This window comes from Osmerus mordax, chromosome 2 (genome assembly GCF_038355195.1).
Source record: "Osmerus mordax isolate fOsmMor3 chromosome 2, fOsmMor3.pri, whole genome shotgun sequence".
In the NCBI taxonomy this organism is placed as follows: Eukaryota; Metazoa; Chordata; class Actinopteri; order Osmeriformes; family Osmeridae; genus Osmerus; species Osmerus mordax.
This window is the reverse complement of record NC_090051.1, coordinates 3,599,391-3,615,392: the sequence shown is the minus strand read 5'-3', so window position 1 is coordinate 3,615,392 and position 16,002 is coordinate 3,599,391. Positions and strand designations below refer to the sequence as shown.

The 16,002-nt window shown below is 46.3% G+C and overlaps 2 protein-coding genes and 1 long non-coding RNA gene across 4 annotated transcripts; 1 reads left to right on the top strand and 2 right to left on the bottom strand.

Annotated features, from left to right (window-relative positions):
- Positions 1 to 168: 168 nt before the first annotated feature.
- On the bottom strand, positions 169 to 1,594 carry LOC136932328 (uncharacterized). 2 transcript variants are annotated; one of them, XR_010874627.1, is made up of 2 exons: positions 1,383 to 1,594; positions 169 to 498 (listed from the first exon to the last, which is right to left on the bottom strand). It is a non-coding gene; the product is annotated as an uncharacterized lncRNA (long non-coding RNA). The 2 variants fall into 2 exon arrangements; XR_010874633.1 differs by lacking the exon at positions 1,383 to 1,594 and adding an exon at positions 777 to 831.
- Positions 1,595 to 2,745: 1,151 nt separating this feature from the next.
- nfe2l2a (nfe2 like bZIP transcription factor 2a) lies at positions 2,746 to 9,278 on the top strand. Its single transcript, XM_067259341.1, has 5 exons — positions 2,746 to 2,924; positions 5,994 to 6,266; positions 6,634 to 6,729; positions 6,918 to 7,100; positions 7,617 to 9,278. The coding sequence occupies exons 1-5, from the start codon at positions 2,886 to 2,888 to the stop codon at positions 8,862 to 8,864; spliced, it is 1,839 nt and encodes a 612-aa protein (XP_067115442.1). The 5' UTR covers positions 2,746 to 2,885; the 3' UTR covers positions 8,865 to 9,278.
- Positions 9,279 to 10,140: 862 nt separating this feature from the next.
- On the bottom strand, positions 10,141 to 15,754 carry hnrnpa3 (heterogeneous nuclear ribonucleoprotein A3). The gene is made up of 10 exons (XM_067253745.1): positions 15,683 to 15,754; positions 14,761 to 14,883; positions 14,502 to 14,648; positions 13,835 to 14,045; positions 13,638 to 13,727; positions 13,207 to 13,431; positions 12,970 to 13,086; positions 12,702 to 12,830; positions 12,459 to 12,546; positions 10,141 to 12,360 (listed from the first exon to the last, which is right to left on the bottom strand). Exons 1-9 carry the CDS (start codon positions 15,686 to 15,688, stop codon positions 12,473 to 12,475), a joined length of 1,122 nt encoding a protein of 373 aa, XP_067109846.1. The 5' UTR covers positions 15,689 to 15,754; the 3' UTR covers positions 10,141 to 12,360; positions 12,459 to 12,472.
- Positions 15,755 to 16,002: the final 248 nt, after the last annotated feature.

Below are 16,002 nucleotides of genomic sequence, written 5' to 3'. Positions count from 1 at the left end.
GTGGTTGTGTGTTTACCTTTCCATCGCACCGCTCTGTTGAGTCATGCAGGACTGCTGAGTCCATATGGTTCTGTGTGTTCTTACTAAATATGATGCAACATTCTTCAAAGGCATTCTACAACTGCAACTCATCCAAACACGGTCATTTCAACTGTAGTGCAACAATAGTGTAGTTTGGACATTAGCCTCTGTGTCTTTATTGTTATAATTAATGCAAATGTAAACACATGGGAACCGACCGGGCACCAAACTTTATTCTCAGAAGAACAACTCAGAAACAAAACGATGTGTGTCGCTTGTGAATTATTTTGTCACTGTCCAGATGTTTTTTCTATCCCTCAGGCCAGAACCAAACTCCCAAAACAAAGTTCTGTAATGCACTGACTGCAAACAACCAGAGTCTAAGTGTACCACAGAACTTTACTTGGAAAGCCATAGTGCCACATCACAGGTTACTCCATTGTGCAGACCATTTCCACCACTCATTTACCTGCGATTCTGTACATGAAACAAGAGAGTGGAAAACATGTCAATAATACATTCACATTGTTGTTTTTTAATAGAATCTCACTGATTTCAGAATGCAGGATTTACAGTAGAAATGTTAGTTTTTTTTATAAATAAATAAAAAAGGTTTTTAGATCAAACTTTATTCAACTGTATGAAAGCACGTAAGGAAATAGGAAAAGGTGCAAAAGGAACTGCAAAGGCTGGACAGCTGGATCTTTTTGGGCCTACGACACACCACATGAGTCTGTAATCTGAGTGGGGCCTACCTGTTGGTGGAGACTTGAATGGACTTTCACTCTCTACCTCCAGCCCCGACCTCCTAAATGGTTTCATATCAAAATATTAGGCTACAGCAGGCCAGGGAGCATGAATACCTTTCACTAGTGTTTACTTTTACAGTTCAACCTTGACAATCTTCAAGGGTGTAAAGTTAAAAAGCAGGTCAGTCAGTGAATGAAAAAGCTGACGTGTCTAAAGGTCCCAAATTTGGAAGCATGCTTTCTTTCTGGTAATCTTTTTTTACACAAGGGGTATAGCCTAATGCATCCACATGTAATATGTAACTTTCAACTTGTTATTTTATGTTATAAAATTGCTGACAGAATTTGAATGAACGAGAAGAAAAACGTATAAAATACCATCTCGATTAAACAACGATATTTTGGTAATAAACAAACCCATTGTATGAGCTTGAGGTCAGTTTTGAGAACTTGATCTTACGTTGATTGTCTCGAAGTTTCAAAGTGCAAAATCCAGCTAGTGGTTTTAAAGAATGGTACGAACAGCATGGTGCCCAACGACTAGATTATGTCATAAGACAAACAATTACATTAAAGCTATACAGTTAGGTGCTTTTAATAATAATACTATACCTGAGAGAAGTGGAGGCAGTTAAAAGGGGCCAGCTGCAATCCAGCACGAGGGCAAATGGATCATAAAATGCAAAAGCAGCAGGCTGTCTGAAACACTGAAGGATACTGAACAAACTATCAAGAAAGACTGTAGTTTTCATGGCTTCATTTAGCGGTTGACGTCCTTCTTTGGAACCTGCAGTACACTGTTTGTTAGGTGCCTACACGTCGCCTTTACTTCTTCTAACAGCCCTGTGCAGTTCAGTCTGCAGCTGGAAGAATGTCGACGTGGAGCTGCCAAACGTGAACGCGTATTCGTGAGCGCGCGTCAGAAAAAAAAACTCTTTTTAGTGTAATTTCAGACAGTGGGGACAGTGGGCTGTACTGTAGGTAAGGTAGAGAGGTAGAGGTAGAGTGAGGTTCTTTACAGATACGTGTCAGAGCTCACGGGACAAAGCCCACCTCATTACCTAGACATATTTCAGACGCTGGTTAATTGCATATTGGTGCAACGGTGTCAATATATTTCTTGCATTGAGGCGCCAGAATGTTTAGAATAGTTCCTGGTTGTCAATAATCCATTGCGCTTTCTAACAGCCGGCAGCACATTGCAGCTGGCACATTGTGGAAAATCTTGAGCAACGCTTAGCAAGCAATACTACCAGTTATACTGTTTCTGTGTAAGCAAATTTCCTATGAAGATTGCCATTCAGGACTGTGCAAAGACAACAATAATAAACAGTTCCAGGCCTCGAACGTTCTTGCTTTGTAGGCTAGCTCATATTTCTAGTTCTGCTAGTCACCGTATCCTATTTTTCGGTTCTAATTTAGGTGAGATGCACGATTGCTGAAATTCAGAAGCAGAGCGCTTGAAGGCTCCGGGCCTCTGTGCATGTAAAGGTGACAGCCGGAAGAGGTCGCCATGCAATAAACTAACTTTCAGGTTTGTCAATGTCAAGTGTCGTTGTTATATCAGTGGTCATCTTCAGCATCTCTTTATTATATCGTTCTTCTTGTCCGTCAAGTGTTTTTTTAATGTACATAAAGTTTGTGGACATATTATTTGAATCAGCTTAGCTTACTTATATTTTTTGGTTTTGAATAAGAAAGAGTAGCCTATGACCGAAAACAGGTTATGTATCCCTGACATGTGCTGTAAAACAGGGACTGTTTCGTAAAGCCTTTCCTGCCATTATGTAAACCTGTTTAAATGATAAGGATCATGTTGTTCACAGACACTTTATATTTCGGTCCTGTATAACATTGAGTGGGACGATCCCATCGCTGATCCAGAAGGGCGCTTGACTGGCTGCCGGACTGTGTGGGCGTGGCCATCATCAGCTGCCTGGGGTTTTCCGTAATTTTCATAAGAATTTAGAAGCATTATTTCCTCTGAAACCAAACGTGCTGCGCCAGACTCGTCTTCGGATAGACCACCATTTTACACTGCCTCAAAGGAATACAAATAACAGTTTGGGAGGGGGCGTTTCTTTGCAAGAAGACAGTACTTTATTTTCCATTATTATGGAAATTGAGATACCTAAAAAGCCTACATGTCAACAGGTAAATGGTAATGCTGTTATTTGTTTAATGAAAATTGAGGTCATTTTCACACCTGCTTTCTGGTTGTTTCGTTTTTTTTTAACAGACCGTACAGCCCACTTTTTTTTTTAAGTAACATTGAATATGTTTTATTTGTCAACGTAGGTAAATTCATTGGCTACTAATTAAGAGCTTCTCTTCCTATCACTATTCTCGCCCTCATTCTTATTGTCGCTTTTGAAACGGACATATAGGCAAATTATTCTAATAATGTTACTTACTAGTATGTAATAACAGTGTGGTAAACTTGATTCTGTTGGAATATTTGTATTTTATGAATGTCTAGTGTGCCGTGCATTTCACATGTAGCTTTGTAGCCTATGCGCTTCTTCTCATTTGGCTACCACTATAGCCTACTTTCCCCACGATAAAATGTGCTTAGTCACTTAAGTGCCGCAGAGAAACGACTCAAATAGCGGTGATGTTTCACGTAGAAAGTTGCCGTTAAATGTCTAGCGTCCCCCTGTGCAGCAAGACATAGGCCAAACATGGTAAATTGACGATGATGAAATTCATAGCCGATTTGTTCTGTTACAAACTAGTCTTGATTGGCCTGGTTATTGGACGTCGCAGCCCCCCTCGCGTGTGAAGGAGCCCCATTGCGTGTGATCCCGTAACTGACATGATACCTTTGGTCCTGCTTCGCTCATTGCTCAATCCCAGGAGGCCCTATTGAGTGAAGTGCTGCTGGTTAACAATAGTAGTTTTCATATCTCTGACGACATACTTTGGCTTTACTTATCAAGATATTTGCATCGCGTAATATTAACAAGAAACGACAGACCCAGTCAGATAGTTTTTAGATCCTGATCACAGTTTCGAAGCTGTTAAAAAATACATTGTCCTATTATAAAACTAGATAACTAGATTATAAAACTATCCCTGTCACTGTGCTTCCTGTTTGCTGCCTGGAAATGTATTCCGGAAACATTGAAGCATGTTAGGAAAAACCAAACCTGTCTTTCCTGAAAAGCCACTGTAAATATTTGCTTTCAAAACAGTCCATGAATAACCTTTACAAAGCAACCAAGTCCTCAACTGTATGCCTACTGCGCCCACTGCAGCCTCCATGGTAGGCCTGTGAGGGGTAAGGCCATCATAGCATGCTGGTTCCTCTTACAAAACTGGTTTCACTCGGGCCTACTCAGCTGGTCTGTAGGCTGAAGTTCACCCACATGTTGAAACTTTAATGTTGGAATACATTTCATTTCCAGGAACTCATTTCACATTGAAAGGATCCGTTCACTGATGCCTAGTGTAGCATATGGGTTTACAACACGGTTATAGCGTGAATCAGACAAACATCACAAGGTGTGACACATGGTCCGACACACAGTAAAAGAAGCATTCTGATATCGAGTAGACTCAAAGGCCTAATGAACAGTCAGGTGGCTGAGCAGTTAGGGAATCGGGCTAGTAATCAGAAGGTTGCCGGTTCGATTCCCCGCCTTCCAAAATGATGTTGTGTCCTTGGGCAAGGCACTTCACCCTACTTGCCTCGGGGGGAATGTCCCTGTACTGACTGTAAGTCGCTCTGGATAAGAGCGTCTGCTAAATGTAACATGGAGCCAAGCATCATTGATTTACAAGTCTTAGCTTTTGATCATTGATTTATTTGCGTATGTTCCGGAAGTCATCTGTCCTTTACGGGTGGTAAGGAAGATGTCGAGTTGTCCCAGAGAAAGTCGTCGTCCCAGTTGGTTTCAGGCTGAGAAAAAGCGTACATACAATAAAACAATGTAGACGTGGTGGTGTGTGAGCACTTAAGGCGTGTGACAAATGGACCTAATGGGCTGTTTGTGTCCGAAAACTTGGCTGACCCCAAAAGCTGTAATTATCCACCATCTCCCACGGCCATAAATGCATGTTTGTGTGCCCATAAAGCTGCTGTATGATTAAATGGTGGGACTTTTGACCTGGCTAGCCGGAGTGACATCACAGGCTGTGACATCAGAGGCTGTGTTTATGGCCTTGTGTAGCTTGTGATGTAACACTGAGGTAAATACTGCTGGAGACAGCTGCTGATGCAATTCCACACACTACTTAGTGTTCATAGTATCATACTGTACATGTAGGGAAAATATAGTTAAAAAAGACATGTTTTTGTCATATTTTTGGCTTTGGATATTTCGTTTTTGCCTTCAACCTGATTGTACCAGACTATATGTTAGGAACGACTTGGGTGATTGCGATTTGATATGAATAGGAAAATGCAGAAACTGATTTCAAGCGGTTCTTCAAACGCCACCTTCTGCTTCCTCCTCTCTCGACGCCGTTTTGTCCTTGTGACTCTAAAGCTACCCACAGCCCGCCTCCGTCCACAGATAAGACACCCAAGGTCACATGCTCTGAGCTCGGCTTGTGACCAAACATGTTGGGTTCATGCAACATCCCGCCGACTTTGTGAAACATTTCCTTCTCTAAATTCTGTGTATGTTAACAGGCCTAATGGAGTCACACACTTAGCTCAGGCTATGGCTGGACATTCCTGATTAAACAGGCAGCTAGCAGCAATCTGATTCCAACAGCCAAGAGATAGGCGGAAGTTGACACAATCTTACAATAAAACTATCCTAAATCTAACACGTTATCAGAAGATTCAATGTCCAATCATGTATGAACTGGCATGTATTTGGCATTGTGATCCGTACCAGGTGCCACGGTTCCAGTTCCCTCGTGTTCCTTTGTTGTGTTCAGCCAGAGAGCGGCCTGTGATGGGCCGCACGCCACACCGTGTCCTCACCTCTGCTTGGGTGGCGACGCGGCCCCGAAACGGAGAAGCGGCATTCATTATTCATGTGGCTTCCTCTTCCTCCTCGCCTGTCGTCGTCGTCAAAGGAGGGCGCGGCACCTCGGTGCAGAGCCCGTTCTCCGTGGCAGGGCCTCTCCTCGCTCGGGGGGGGGGGGGGGGGGGGGGCACAGCAGCAGCCCGTAACTGCGCCAGTCAGGGGGCGTGTCTCTCGAGCCGCACTCACCCCTCTCCCCCTCTCTCTCTCTCTCTCTCTCTCTCTCTCTCTCTCTCTCTCTCAGGACACGGACCTGATCGACATCTTATGGAGGCAGGACATCGACCTGGGGGCGCGGCGCGAGGTGTTCGACTACAGCTACAGGCAGAAGGAGCGCGAGCTGCGGAGGCAGCGCGAGGCGGAGGAGGAGAAGAGGCAGGAGCTGGCGAGGCAGCAGGAGAAGGCCCTGCTGGCCCAGCTGCAGCTGGACGAGGAGACGGGAGAGTTTGTGCCTCGCCCTCCCCCCCCGGCGCTCGGCCCCGCGCGGGCCGCCGGCGAGCCCTCAGAGATTACGCAGGTACACACGCACGCGGATACGCACACACACACCACAGACATGCATGCGCATGCGCGCGCACACACACACACAGCCATCAGTCATGTCAGAAGCTGGCCACTCCTTTCGCACTCAGTTGGGGCGCAGCTGTGCTGTAGCTAGGTAACCACCTCATCCCGTGTAATTAGAGAAACACAGGTGGCTCTGTAGTTTTGCATCGGGAGGATTTAGCTCTTTAGAAACTGCTGCGTGTGCAGTGGAGTTCAGCTTCACTTCCCTCATTGTTTTCTAAGGAGGGGACGCCGTGTTGTCAACATGGACAATACGTGTGGCAGAACAGGAATATTCCACTCTTCGGAATGACGAACCCTGAATCTTTTCTTTTCAGAATGTTGGTTTTACAGAAGACAACGGTGATGCAATGTCCTTTGATGAATGTATGCAGCTGCTGGCAGAGACCTTCCCTCTGGTAGAGAACTCTGAGGTAAGAACGCTGGCTGAGGTAAGAACGCTGGCTGAGGCGTTTCCTCTGTCTGTGCTCACCGACAACACATTTCCTTGTTTACACAACCCACCGCGAGCGTGAATGCATCGCCTGGAAATCCTCTTCTTGTTTTCGAAGCATTTTAAAACGCCTTTGTTGAAATGTTGCCAAATCAACTTGCCTTGCAGCCAACCCCCGCGGGCCTGGACACTGACTTGGTTCCAGCCCCCACCAGCGGCCACATAATGATGGCCCCAGAACCTCCACGTGCGGCCCGGACCCCAGCCCACCCAGACCCCCTGCCCCCACAGAGAACCTCCCCAGACCTGGAGCAGGCCTGGATGGAGCTATTGTCCCTCCCTGAGCTGCAGGTACAATAGGCAGATTCTCCCCCCGCGGTTGCGGTCGCAGAACAAACACCCACAAAGAATGCCTGGATGGCAGGAGGCAGGCACCAGCACACAAGCTCACCTTTGTTGAGCCTGTGGGACTAGGGCATATATACGTAGGCAGAGGCAGATGCACACAGCTAATTCCTCTGAGATCGGGTTTCCACATAGAGGGTGCTCATATCCGGGGGGGGGGGGGGGGGGAGAGCAGGAGGACTTGTGGCCATGGTAGCAACATAATAGCTTTGAAATATATAGCAGATAATGACACTGAAGCATGCATGCCTACAAACATACAAGTCATGCGTCTCCAGTAAACAGAATGGCCGAACCCTTTGGCATTTGTTTAGTTCCCTCTTTTGAGTATTTGTGTTCGTTTTAGGGGGAGGAACATTCTCTGTTAGGAATGTAGACATAATCCTGGCACAGCTTGTTGCAGAGAGCTTGTTATCCAACACCATGGGGCTTAAACCATTTGGAATTGTTCTCGTTTCGCAGCAGTGCCTGAACATGCAAATGGAGGACACCTTGCTGGACACGTCAGGGTACCTGCCCGCCAGCAGCCCTCCGTCACACAGCCCCGCCTACAGCTTCTACCCCCTGCCCCAGCACACGGACGACAGCCCCGGCGCGGCCCACGCCTGCCCCCGGGACTTCGTCCACAGCTTCGAGGGGGCCTTCCCGACGGGGGCCCCCCCAGACCACCTGGGCCAGATGACCCTGGAAGCCCCAGAGATAAACACCACCTTCAGCACAGACGGCTTCTGTGACGTCTTCTACCCGGGCCTCGCCGCCGGCGAGATGAGCAGCGACGCCCAGGTCCACGGCCAGGCCGAGGGAGACGGCGCCTTGGCCGACCCCACCCACAAGCCACCCTTTAAACCGATGGACACACAGAGCCTGTCTCCTGGGGAGATGTTTGACAGAGGGGAACTCGAAGCCATGACCGAATCCCCCGATTCGGATTCGGGAGTGTCGTTTAACACGAGCCCCAACGCCAGCTCCCCAGAAAAATCGGTGTACGGGGACGGTTCGTACGGCTTCAGCGACTCGGATATGGAGGAGATGGACAGCAACCCCGGAAGTGCCGAATCCGACTACTCGGAAATGTTCTCCCTGAACTACCAACCGGACGGCTTCAAACTGCCCCTCTCTGCGTCGGACCCCGCCGCCCAGAAGCGGGGGAAGAAACACCGGCCGAACAAGACGGAGCCGGACGAGGAGGCGGGTCACAGCAGCCACCCCTTCACCAAGGACAAGCCCAAGAAGCGCTCGGAGAAGCGTCTCTCCAGAGACGAGCAGAAGGCCAAGGCCCTGCAGATCCCCTTCACCGTGGACACGGTCATCAACCTGCCCGTGGACGACTTCAACGAGATGATGTCCAAGCACCAGCTCAACGAGGCCCAGCTGGCCCTGGTGCGGGACATCCGGCGGCGGGGCAAGAACAAGGTGGCGGCGCAGAACTGCCGCAAGCGCAAGATGGAGAACATCGTGGGGCTGGAGTACGACCTGGACTCCCTGAAGGAGGAGAAGGAGCGCCAGCTGGAGGAGAAGCGGCGGAACGCGGGCAGCCTGAGGGAGGCCAAGCGGCAGCTCAGCACCCTGTACCTGGAGGTGTTCAGCCTGCTGAGAGACGAGGAGGGCTGCTCCTACTCCCCGGCCGACTACTCCCTGCAGCAGACCACCGACGGCAGCGTATTCCTCGTGCCTCGCGTCAAAAAGACACTCAAGAGCGGTCCCAATTAGCACCGATCGGCTTCATTACGTGGTACAGCGTTATCATAGTAGTAACTCTATGCAAGGATAACTTTGTAGACGCTTGGCTTTTTAGAAGAGAAGAACTATTATAGCAGAACTATTATATAGTTTTTGCTCGCTCTCTGGATCTCTATTGACACATTTTGATATTTTATTTCTTTTGTACTGCTCTCTATTTTCCTCAGAGATTCTTTTACTGACATTCTTTGTAAATATTCACATTGTTTGCTATCGAGATATGAAAATGTATTGTATATATATATCACGTTTTAGTATGCTACAAATTTTGTTGCAATCACTGTTACTTAAATCTATTTTATAAACTGTACTTTTTGATTTGCAGTTCCATCTTTTTTTATCTCCTGGCTCTCTCGTGCTTTATAATAAACTATTCGTATAGACGATCGGTCTCGTGTTTGACTCGGAACTCAGCTTTGACTAAACGCTGGAAACTTTACTGGGAAAAACACTGCAGATAGGCCGCATTATGGGAACCAGATGGACACATGGTTTTGGAGACAGATTACGTAACAATCCATGTGATTTCCCTTTCAACCAAAGGCAGTACGGAACACTGAATAGTGCATGTGGATCAGCACAACGTTTCTGTACATTTTTAGACTTGATCAATCACCCCACTTTTTTTTACTGAACAGAGACTTGCGCATTCAACTAAATCTGGCCCATGATGACCCGAATCCTTTAATGCTACAGAGCCCATGTACAGTACACAGGCTCGGACAACACAGCATTCATTCTGTTATGCCACAGTAACTCTATTGTTCAGTTAAACTCCATGTGAACCATGCATGAACACTTTACAAAGGTCCCCTGGATAAACACTTTGGAAAGCACAGCACTCGGTAGTATTTGTACTTCGATGCACTTTCACTCACCAACGTTACCTTTGAGCACCAAACCCTTTTCTTTTCCAACTACAAAGCTAACAAAAGATAGCAGAATGAGAAGGTACACTCCCAAGTTCAGCTTTTGCTACCCTGTGTTATTTCACAGGACAAGAAAATAACCCACCCACAAAATACAACCTACTAATTAGATAAATGATTTAAAAGGTTTGTTATTCTGTGACCATTACCAAGTGACACAACTACTCTATTGTGCAGATCAACCAATTAAATTGTGTTCAGACTCTCAACTGAGTGAATTACAGCTATGATCCATACTGAACATATCAAAAGAAATTGGAGAGAAAATATCATTATTCAGGAAAAAAAATAAGTCATTTTTGGAATGCATCATTTATTTTATTCACAGTTTATCGTCAAGACTTACTATGGGAGTACAGTATGTGCGGTCAATTTCATTTGGGTGTTGATAAGAGTATATAGTATAGTACTGTAGTTCTTTAGAGTATCCATGTAAAACTGTTTGGTCTCGGTCACTATTCTCTAACTCTTCCTGGGTGTGCATCTGTCTTTAATTTACAGTGAGCAGTGTGCTTATTCACATGTGGTGTGTCCAGTTTCTGAGCAGGGGAGCAATGCTCTCGCCAGCTTAAAGGGATTGAGTCCTATCAGTCCTCTCCATGTTTCACCCTCTCAAACACGACACTTAGGGAGTCTTAGGGAGTCAGGTGGCAGAGCGGTTAGGGAAGCGGGCTTTCAATCAGAAGGTTGCCAGTTTGATTACCGGCTGTGCCAGATGACGTTGTGTCCTTGGGCAAGGCACTTCACCCTACTTGCCTCAGGGGAATGTCCCTGTACTTACTGTAAGTCGCTCTGGATAAGAGCGTCTGCTAAACGACTAAATGTAAATGTACACAGTCAGACAATTGCGCAAAAGTCTCCCTTGAATGTTCCTGCCACTGTGAGGTCCTTGTTCAGACACACATACTGTGTACACAGTTGAAACCTGCCTGACTGTAGGACTGCTCCAGAAACCTCAGATTCTTTGTAGAAGTGCAATTTGATCGGCTACACAATGGGTGAATGAACCCTTCTCTCATACTTTACAGACCAAATGCTTTTGTTCAACCTCTGTGGTATTGTAAATTTAAGAGTGTCAAGTGGCAGCCATGGATAATACTTTGAAAAACATACCGTCTTACCCATCCAGAACCTTCCATGTTACCAGGTCTTTACAGAGTTTCAGCCATTAAGAGCAGATGAAATGGTTCTTTCCAAATCTGTAAATCAAGCAAAGTAGTTACTCTTACCTGCTCCATCTTCTGAAAGGTAAGCATTTTTGAGAAATACTCACTCCCTTTTTTTTTTCCTGTTACGTCTGAAAACTAGTATTCTCTGGCAAAGTGTATCTGACTCAACGGGATCTCCAAGTGTCCAAAGGCACGGCACTTCCTAGTCTTTCTTCGCTAGCATCAGTTGCTGGGGAGGTTTAGCTAGCCTTGAGAGATGCTCACTACATGGCATGGAGACTGCCCGCTCCCCCTCCTCGGACGTGGCTGTGGAAGCTGCCTCCTCTCTGAACATGCTGACTCGTCCACTGTGCTGCGGCTGAAGAGGTCCTGTCTGACAGTCTGTTCCATACTATCCCGCTGAAGAGGCTGGCAGTGGCAATAATCCTACTAGCTCAAAACTGGCATAGGTGGATTGTGAGCCTAGCCTTAGGGACTAGCGGACTCTCTTGCAATTGAGCCATGGGGTTGGAAAAAAAAGATCTTTGAAAGTAGTTCCAAGAAAACGGTTCTTCTCGGACATGGCTTTTTACTACACTTCATTACAGACAAATACGGAATGGAGAAAAAAATGCAACTCTCTCTCTCAGCCAATGACGCACTAAAACCTCAAAGTACTTTACTAAACAAATTTTATTTAATCTGTTTTTTTTTTTTTCACTTCTCAAAATATTTAAACAATCTAGATTTCTGTTTACTGTGTACAAGTAGTGTGAAACATTCCCTTAATTAATGTCCAGTCTGCTTAAAATTGCTTGTTACACTAATACTATGAATTACATGCTGTTCTTCAAATACAAAATCAAAATACACATGACACTGAGAAACAAGCAATCATAATAACTTCAAATAAAAATGGCCAGCTAAAGCTTATAGATGGGCCTGCAATGCCTGGGATGTTTTGACAAAACCAAATTCTTCAGTGACAAAGATGAAAAGACTCCAGATCTAAATCTAATACATCTACAGCAACATAACGCATCATTCAAAACTGACTGCAGAGTAAAAAATAAAAAATAAATGTTGTTTTTACTCCTGATACCACAGGCACAGTACACACACTTCATATACACAAAAGGGAAAATGTGTAAATGGGGAAACATCTATCAGAAAGTGGGAAAGGTACTATGTCTACACTGGTTCGCTGTTTAGCTTGAAGAACAGTCCCCTTTTTGCATTAGCTCCTCCCATTTTAGCTTGAGTAACGTGTCTGGCTTCTGTGTTCCTCTAATGCTCTCAAGACGACTGCCTCAAAGTTAAACTGCAGCTTTCCTGACCACTGCTGCCTCCCATTCACCCCTCCTCTCCTCTCCTGCTAAGATCTGAAGCCTGTTGAATGGATACAGGATAGAACAAAACAGTTATTCTACACTCATACGCTCACTGTACTCTGTGTGGTCAGGCATGTTGATTCTAATGGAACTTACCCCAGCGTCAAAACTCAATATCTCCGTGAACCACCATAGCCACCTCCACCACCTCCACCTCCACCTCCACCTCCGGACCCATATCCACCTGTAACGAACGATGATCAGCTCGTTCAAAACAATAAGCTGTCACAACCTCAGACAAAGTGTAAATAACTGTGCCTGGGAAAAGAAACCACGATATTTACATATGTTGGTTTAAAAAAAAAAAAGAGTGTCACCAGAGCTAAAGACTTCACTGACCTCCATAAGGACCCCCGGAGTTTCGGCCGCCAAAATTGTTCCCCTTCATAGGTCCATAGCTGGACTGCTGCCCACCGTAATTGCCAAAGTCATTGTAATGTCCACCTCCTCCTCCGCCACCGAAGTTTCCTGAGTATCAACCACAAGAAATTAAATACAGGTGTCAAACTACAGAGCAAGCTCCCGTTCCAGACACCAGACACCCTGCCTCCAGCGGGTCGTGGATCACTAACTACATGAGCCAACACCTCTAAAAGGTTCTGTGTACCTCCATCATTGTAGTTGTCGTATCCTCCGAATCCTCCTCCCTGATTTCCGTACCCGGGCTCCCCTCCGTAGCCCCCCCGGCTGCCCCCATAGCCGGGCCCCCCGCCGTAGTTCCCACCTGGAGACACAACAAACGCAGCGCTCACTAGAGGCCCGCGGCTCGGGTGACGCTGCCGTGTTTTGTAACACCTGCCGAACACCTGGCGCTTCCGGCCGGCTCGTGTTTGTGAGGGCTCACCGTCTCCCCCGTAGCCGTTGTAGCCACCGTCCCCTCCGTAACCGCCCCGCCCTCCGCCAAAGCCTCCTGTAACACAGGGGCGACGCGCTCCGTCAGAGCGCTCCACTCCACTCACCCGGCTGCTGTAGTTGCCATGGTCAAAAACAGGGCACTTGCCTCTGCCAAAGTTGCCATCCCCAAAACCTCCACCTCTGCCCATGTAGTCCCCTGATCCTCCACCCCTGTCTAAAAGACAATTACAGTTACACGGAAGAATTTGCGCTGCTCTAACTGTGTACAGGTCTACCACTGTACTAAGGACTTTAGTATGAGTGCAGTCCCCTTGAAAGGTTCGTTGAGTCGATAATTTACAGGATAACAGCTTTAATACGTAGGGCGTGTCTTTGTTTGTTGCAGAGAACCGAAAAACTGAACTGTTTATTTATACTTACTTCTCTGATTTGACACTGACATCATTTCCTGTTTAGATAGGGCTTTCCTGACCTCACAGTTGTGGGAGTTGATAGTGTGGTATTTCTGAGCTGAAAGGTAAACAAAAGGGTTTACCACAGAGAATAGTTCCACGCGTTTAAACTTATAAAAAATCAAATTTTGATTGAAATTCTTAAAACTCAAAACGACAACGTACCGACGATCTTATCGACGGTGTCGTGGTCGTCGAACGTGACGAAGCAGAACCCTCTCTTCTTGCCTGTCTGCCGCTCCTCCATGATGTCTACGCTGTCGATCGTGCCGTACGTCTCAAAGTACTCCCGTATGTGGTACTCCTCCGTGTCCTCCCTGATCCCGCCCACAAATATCTTCTTCACCGTCAGGTGGGCGCCAGGTCGCGAGGAGTCCTGAGACCAAGCACAGAAATAGGAGCACAACTTGTTTTCGTTTAACTGAGATGCACCTGAAAGTGAATCTGGGTTACATTACAAGGGTCAGAAGTGAATAATTCGAACGTGGTTTGTTCAACTGGGTTTGTTCAACTGGGTTAGTTCAACTGGGTTAGTTACATTTACATTACATTTAGCAGACGCTCTTATCCAGAGCGACTTACAGCAAGTACAGGGACATTCCCCCGAGGCAAGTAGGGTGAAGTGCCTTGCCCAAGGACACAACGTCAGTTGGCATGACCGGGAATCTAACTGGCAACCTTCGGATTACTAGCCCGATTCCCTCACCGCTCAGCCACCTGACTCCCTAGTTCAACTGGGTTAGTTCAACTGGGTTAGCTCAACTGGGTTAGCTCAACTGGGTTAGTTCAACTGGGTTAGCTCCACGGGGTTAGTCCAGCGGGGTAGGCTAACCTCTCTGGACACAGCCCTCTTGGGCTCGACCACGCGTCCGTCCACCTTGTGGGGGCGAGCCCCCATGGCAGCATCCACCTCTTCGCCACAGGAGTACGTCACAAAGCCAAACCCTCGCGAGCGCTTGTTGTTTGGGTCCCGCATCACCTTGAAGACAGCGGGGAGGTCGTCAGGTTACAGGTAAAACACACAAAATATCAGACTTCTTCATTATTATCTGTAATGTGGAAAATATGAAATGTCATAATGGTTCTCTCACCACGCAATCTGTGAGCTTTCCCCATTGTTCAAAGTGGGCTCTTAAGCTCTCCTCTGTAGTTTCAAAACTCAGTCCTCCAATAAACAGCTTTCGGAGTTGTTCTGGCTCCTTGGACTCACGCCCCTGTTAGGTCAAAGAAAGGGGTCAAAAGCAAAATCTGATTAAGTGACTTAGGAAAACAGGAATTGATCAAAAACAGTGTTAGACTTGACAGTTGTACACTTGACCTCACTCCCACGTTTGACCTGTGCTACTGGGCTAAAACGCATCCAGCAGGTATAGGCTGTCATCCTAAAACCACAGAACGCATTTCTGAATGTAATCATTAACGTTCAAAACGCGCCTTAAAATCCTTCAGAATGGAAAGAGGGAATTATGGGACGCACTCGTATTTAGCTAACTGGGGTTAGGTACATTAGCCAGTCTAAATTAGCTGGCTAGCTCTGAAGCTAATGTGAACAACGATTTCACCAGTCTGCAACATCACATTTAGCTATAGACAAAACCTAATTAGCTCTAACATCATCGTTGTACTTAACAGCAATTCATAACATCGTAACAAATGTGACAACACGTGGATACATTTGGCTCCACGTGTGTCTGTTCGATCTCTGGAACCAGTGTCTCTAGCTTGTAAATATGATCAGCAACGATCGAGGCCTTGACGATTCTGGAAGTAACATTGTAGCATCATGTAAGCTAGCTAGCTCTGGCTGTTGATTTGAGTCAAACAGGAATTGAAGGAGGCTAGCTAGGTAGCTAGCTAGCGTTAGCTAATCGCTGCAGTCACCGGATTCAACGATGCACTTCGAATATCACTAATTGCTGACACGGGACGGCTACTTTGAATATAATGAAGCGGTCTTTACAATTTGTTGTATAGTAAACATCTAAAACATCTGATGTACAATGAAAGCATCACCTCCATTTCGCAGCGTGATCGGTCCTTCTGGCTAATGACAGCAGAAACGTTCCTCGGTGACAGTGACAGGGATTAACGGACCACGTGACGAAAGCAGTTCTCTGTACTGATCCAGGATCGGTGTACTGTTGATTTGTCCTGGTCCCACCTTGTCAGATGTTGCTACCGTAGAGCAAAATTATAGCTATATCAATCCATATATCGATCTATCGATCCATCCTACCACATCGACAGAAAATCCTGGTAATATGATTTTACAGTGCAAAATATCCAATCAGACTGTTACCAGTAGGCCTACCAGTCTAAAATAAACAGGTAGG

Excerpts from the sequence above, each read along its gene's own strand:
- nfe2l2a (XM_067259341.1), top strand. The coding sequence starts at position 2,886 with ATGGAAATTGAGATACCTAAAAAGCCTACATGTCAACAG. Across the intron at positions 6,267-6,633 it reads AGCCCTCAGAGATTACGCAG|AATGTTGGTTTTACAGAAGA; the intron begins GTACACACGCAC and ends TTTTCTTTTCAG. Across the intron at positions 7,101-7,616 it reads TGTCCCTCCCTGAGCTGCAG|CAGTGCCTGAACATGCAAAT; the intron begins GTACAATAGGCA and ends CTCGTTTCGCAG.
- hnrnpa3 (XM_067253745.1), bottom strand. Across the intron at positions 13,087-13,206 it reads CAACGGCTACGGGGGAGACG|GTGGGAACTACGGCGGGGGG; the intron begins GTGAGCCCTCAC and ends TTGTGTCTCCAG. Across the intron at positions 12,831-12,969 it reads CGACAACTACAATGATGGAG|GAAACTTCGGTGGCGGAGGA; the intron begins GTACACAGAACC and ends GTTGATACTCAG.